Below are 6,000 nucleotides of genomic sequence, written 5' to 3'. Positions count from 1 at the left end.
CACGTAATATGCTTCACATTCACTGTGACATAAGTGCTTGGGTGACTCATGCATGAACACGACAGAATAAAACAATCTGATACATGTACAAGAAAACAATATATATTAAGGTAAAGGTTAAGTAGCGTTAACTAGTTATGGTTACACTAGGGATACTGTTGTGTGTGTGTGTGTGTGTCAGCATGTTGTTGCTCATTATCTAGACTTTTCCTGTTGTATCCATTTGCCTCGACACATTAAAACCCTACATGGATTATATTCATTTATTCACAATCCACTCTCTGTCTGTGGAAGCAAATATCACAAATTCCCCAAATAGAAGTGTGGCCACAGTGATGATTCATGCGGCTGCTGAGGATGATGACGGTGGGGCTGTAGTTGCCTCTCCTGCAGCCTGCAGCGCCACCTGCTGCCTGACTGTTAAAACGAGCCTTATCTCAGTGAGCCAATGATAAAGCTCACAGAACAGTGTGCATGTGCTGCATTGACCCTGGACTCTTCCAATGAGTCAGCATCAGTGCAAGACTGCAGGTCTGATAATAAACGCTGCTTCTCATCACTGCCTTGGCCTCAATCTCTCGCTCTAAAAAGAAGAGGATTTTATTTGTTCACACCCTGAATATTTAAACGTTTTTCAAAAACAAAACATGGATCAGTTTCGTGGCTTGTTCGTCAAACTGGACCAGGACAACGATGGATTCATATCAGTGGCAGAGCTCCACAACGAAATGAGGAAGCATGGGATCAGCATTACAGACGACAAGGTCCAGGTAATATTTACATCTCTCTTACATTTATCGCAGCATTCAATATATTGCATGTGCACTGTCCTACCATAATGCAACTAATTAATATCCCCCCCCCCCCCCCCCGATAGAATATCGTTGACTCTTATGACAAAGACAAAAATGGCCTTTTGGATTACAAAGAGTTCCTCAGCTACATGACGGACAGAGAAAGGAAATGGAAAATTTACTTTCATGACCTTGACAAGAACAAGTGTGGTGAGTAGTTTGGAGAATTATACATGTGCTGCTTTATGAGCTCTTTATGGGCTCTACCACAGATTTAGAAGAAGTGCAGTCCTACCCGCCCTTATTTTGTTTTATAAGGGACTATAAATACTAATATTTTACTCATAAATACTGTTTTCAAGGTTCAAAGAAACGACTTGTTTCTGGTAAACAAAACATTGAACACAGCTACAGAACTGTGACCGTTGCCCTTTGAGTGTTCAGTGTTACTTGATAAGCACAGCAGCCATCACTTGACACTTTTGCAGCAATTCAGCGGAAGATCAGTCCAAGTATCTGTTTGTAATTGTGTGCATTTCTTCTCTGATCAGGGGTGATTGACCAGGAGGACATCATATGTTTGTTTAAGGAGTTAGGAGTGGTCATTTCAAAGACGAATGCAATAAAAATAATACAAATGTAAGATTTTTTATTTGCAAACTATACAAGAAAGAGTTTCAAAACACACTGGTGTGATGAACATTTCACTTGTGCTTTTCCAAGGAATTCATACTTCATTAATGTTATAACATCGACTGTATTCATGTTTGAGGATTAGTGATACATACTGTGTGCTTATGTAATACAAATAGCCAGATTGTAAGCTCTAATTGAAGTTTAAATTTAATATATTATAATATATATAATATTCAGATACGATTCAGCGCTAAGTAGCCAATCACTTACTAACATTTACTTCATAACTGTAGACATGATAACTTCATGTGAAACTCTTCAACTCTGAGACACCTGCCTTTATTTTATGTCTTTGTTTACTGCTCTTTGCTAAATCAATGATTGACCGTTATTCATAAAGACATCATTGGCAACCTTCACAAGTACAAACTAATGTAGAGTGATACTATGATACGATGGTGACAGATGGTGACAGATGGTGACAGAAGCATAATTGTTACAAAAACCAACAGTGTTTGTTGTTGTTTTTGTCGTCAGGATGGATAAAGACAGTTCTATGACGGTGGACTGGGGTGAATTCCTGCACCATGTCATCCTCAATCCTGTGGACAACATCAGGGAGCTGGTGACCTCATGGAAACACCAGCTGGTAAGAAGAGGCACACTGTGATGTGACACCTTTCAATGTGATTTAACTTAGAAACTTAGAAAAGTCCACCTGCTGCCTTAAAAATGTGAGTTAACTCAACTTAATTTAATTTATGATAACTTCCAACTTGCTTTCAATCATTTTAAGGAAATTATACTATTTAGTTTAGTATATCAACTTCATTATTGGCACTCTTCCCTTGTCTTTTGTTTCTTTTTTATACCTCGAAACTCACAGATATGTAAGTTAAATGTTGACCACTGGGACAAAATCATAATTTGTTGGTTTAAAATCTCAGCTGACATAGGGCGATAGGCAGCGTCACACCCTGGACAGTTCACCAGTCCATCACAGGGCCACATACAGTATAGAGACAAACAACCATTCACTCTCACACCTACGATCAATTTAGAGTGTCCAATTTGTCCCACGCACACACAGGGAGAACAAAACTCCATGTAGAGAGGCCCTTGTTCCAACCGTGGATCAAACCTGGGTCTTCTTGTTCAAAGGCAAACACGCTAACCACTACACCAATTGTGTGGCTTAAGATAAAACTAATCCCACAAATTCAAACAGACAAAAGTTAAGATAAAACAAGACAAAATAAAAAATGTTATTAAAATAAAATAAAACGAACAAATTCAACACCGCAGATGGAGTTTAAAATGCAGAATAGAGAAAAAGATGGCTGAGGTGATAGTGTGTGTGAGTGTGTGTAAAGAATGTCCAAAAATTTATAAGAGATATATAAAAAACTTAAATTCATATTATCATATTTTACAGTGTGGTCAATTGCTCATGTTGTGGACATAGTTTGACATTGTGTACTTGACCTGTAACCATATACAGTTATAAGTCGTCACAAAGGATGATGACGAAGGTGTGCCGTCTGCGTTTGTAGGTTTTTGACGTCGGGGAGAGTCGTGCGATGCCTCTTGAATTCCCTGAAGAGGCGTCTGGGTTTGGAGTTTGGAGGACGTTTGTTCTGGCAGCAGGACTCGCTGACGCTGTGTCGCGGACTGTGACAGCACCCATCGACCGCCTCAAGACCCAGCTCCAGGTCAGCTCTACTAACAGTGGTGAACGCTTCCTTTTAAACATCATTTTTATGTGACTGTCACACAGCTTCTAACTCAGAGCGTTGTAACTCAATATAACCCAATATAACTTATTAACATATTTGCTGACCAAAGACCATGAGACACAAGTTGAAAAATTAGTACTTTGAACTCGGATGATTGTGTAATAGTGCTACTAAAGATATAACAATGGACTTCCACAGTTCAATAGTTATAAACACATTTATTGTTAATAGTGGAGAGTGTAACGCCTGCTTGGATATTCATTTGTGAAACCTGGATTTAGTTTTCACCTTTGTTTTCTTGGTAGAACAAGAAACAGATCAATTAAACCATTTGTGTTTCAGTTACCAAGGGTTAAACGTAGAAAATGTTTGTTGTAGACAAAGCATTATTTAAATTTTTTTATCTCCATGCCGTGTAGAACACTCATTAGTTGAAACCAAACACATCGGAGCACATCTAGAAGTTTCCAGTCCCTAAATTGTATCCAATCTTGTTGGTTCCCTGACCTTTGACCTTTCCCTATATAAAACAACCACCAGACATAACAGATGAGGGGTTGATTAACTTTACTATATGCTGTATTTCTGCCCACATTGCACTTTACAACAATTTAACATCAACCATTTTCTGTGTACTTCATAGGTCCATGGATCTAAGGCCTTCTCCCAGGGCTTCCAGGAGATGAGAGCAGGTGGAATGAAGTCAATGTGGCAAGGCAACGCTGTAAATGTGCTGAAAGGAACCCCACAGTCGACACTACAGTGTCTCATCTATGCCCAGGTCAGGCTTCTGGTAGCACACTGACTATCCAGTGTGAATTATTTATCAAAGAGTTTCCTATTACGCTCAGAGCGTCTTCTCTTTCTGTCCAGATGAAGATGTACACCCAAAGCAGAACTCAGCAGACTCTCACGGTTCAGCAGCGTTTTGGGCTGGGCTGCATCTCTGGCACCGTAGCTCACGCTGCCTTCTACCCTTTAGAGGTATCAGTGGCAGGTCTGAGTGCTCCAGTGTTTCTGTCCTGTTCTGTATTTAGACCTAACAGCTGTAAATTATTAATGTTTATGATAAAGTGGTAGAAAGTGGATGGATGGATGAAATGTTAGTATGTCATTACTATAAATGTGATGCTTTGGTACACAAATGAGACTATTGAGGTGGTTCATAGTCACAGTGTCTCACACAATAAGGAAAAATGTAAAAAGGTATTACACGTTTAATCAAAATGTTGTCGTGTCAACAAAAAACTTATTTTCAAAAGTTGAATCTTCTTTTAAAGGAATACTTCACCGATTTTCATTTAGCTTTGTATTACTAGAATAGTAATACATAGTATATACGTAGTATATTTTCCTTCCATTCCGTAAACTGAAAACAATTATTCAGTCAAAATGAAAGAGCAACAACCAACATTCCCATTAACCTGAGGTATATCACCTTTGCCTAATTGAGAGCACCACACCAATGGCACACAGTGTTTTTCAGTAAGGATAAAATATTATAACAAAAAATATCACTGAATTTAAGAAAGGAAAGCTTAAGAATGGAAAAGACAAAACCAGAGCTTTGAAACAATAAACTATCTCATTAATTAGTATTTGTGTTTAAATGTATACATCCAAACGCTGTGTTTAATGCACCTGTCTCCTATTATTATCTGCCCTTCTCAGGTATTGAAGGTGAGACTGAACCTGCAGCAGGTTGGAACATACAACGGAGTTGTGGCTTGCGCCCGATCCATTTACAGAAATGAGACTCTGTCCTCGTTTTACAGAGGATTCAAACCGAGCATCCTCTGTATGATTCCCTATGCGGGTGTGGAGTGTGCAGTTCACCAGGTGAAACTGAAAAATACCTCCACCTCCGTGTCACAGTGACATGTTGTAACTATTTCCTTCTTGTTGCAGTCGATTATGAACTGGGCACATAGTGATCCGGCCTACAACAGTGACTCCAAACTGTTCTTCTTCAGTTTTGTAGCCTTTGCCTCTGGACAGACGACCAGTTACCCACTGGCAGTTATCCGTACTCAGCAGCAAGCACAGGGTAATGTTTGTTTTTGCTTCAACTCTTTTTTTACTTTATCCGAGACAATGAAAGATAATGTTTTCATCTTGTGTATGTGTTGCAGCTTTCATCTCAGATTCACGTCCAGCTTCGGGCGTTTTACAAGGACTCATTGGGATATATGAAAGACATGGACTTAAAGGATATTATAGTGGCATGGGAGCCAGCTTTGTCAGGGCTGTTCCATGTGCCTTGATGAACTACACTCTAACTAGGAAATTTGAAAATGTGTTTTCTTCCATGGAGTCTTGAGATTTTAGCAAAGAGGTTGCTGTCTTTACATGCTGAGCTGGACGTGTGTTAGCATGTGATACAGCCTTTAATGCTAATGAACTGTTTAAACTAAAACTATGAGATCCGGCGCATTATAAATTCGATGAACCTCATTGAGTACTAAGGCAAGACTGACTTGACTTTATAATGTGAAGCGTAATGACTACTCGCATGTTTATAATAGTGCTTAATAAAATATTTAATTTCATAACAAGGGTTGACCTGTTTCTTTGCTTTGACCGTTTCTGAGTGTCTTTCAGATGTGGGTATATTTTTGTGTATTTTAAACCTTTTTGTCAAGGCTGGTATAAGAATGAACACATGCAAAAAGCAATGGTTTAAGGATAGTTTGCTATTTTCTTCTAAAGAACATTTATTTTTCATATTTCTACACCAATTTGCTCTAAATAAAAGATTTTTTTTTGAAGAATCTTTAAATGTGAGATTTTAGAACATTACTCTCTCCTTTTTGTTCTTGGAACCATAATACTGC

The 6,000-nt window shown here is 38.6% G+C and overlaps 1 protein-coding gene across 1 annotated transcript; it reads left to right on the top strand.

Moving 5' to 3' along the window:
- The first annotated feature begins 495 nt into the window (after window positions 1–495).
- slc25a24l (solute carrier family 25 member 24, like) lies at window positions 496–5,688 on the top strand. Its single transcript, XM_058638936.1, has 10 exons — window positions 496–770; window positions 878–1,004; window positions 1,346–1,433; window positions 1,968–2,079; window positions 2,984–3,142; window positions 3,810–3,947; window positions 4,040–4,150; window positions 4,838–5,005; window positions 5,075–5,213; window positions 5,299–5,688. The coding sequence occupies exons 1-10, from the start codon at window positions 648–650 to the stop codon at window positions 5,484–5,486; spliced, it is 1,353 nt and encodes a 450-aa protein (XP_058494919.1). The 5' UTR covers window positions 496–647; the 3' UTR covers window positions 5,487–5,688.
- Window positions 5,689–6,000: the final 312 nt, after the last annotated feature.

This window comes from Solea solea, chromosome 1, assembly GCF_958295425.1.
Source record: "Solea solea chromosome 1, fSolSol10.1, whole genome shotgun sequence".
Lineage (NCBI taxonomy): Eukaryota > Metazoa > Chordata > Actinopteri > Pleuronectiformes > Soleidae > Solea > Solea solea.
This window is presented reverse-complemented; position numbering and strand designations above follow the sequence as displayed.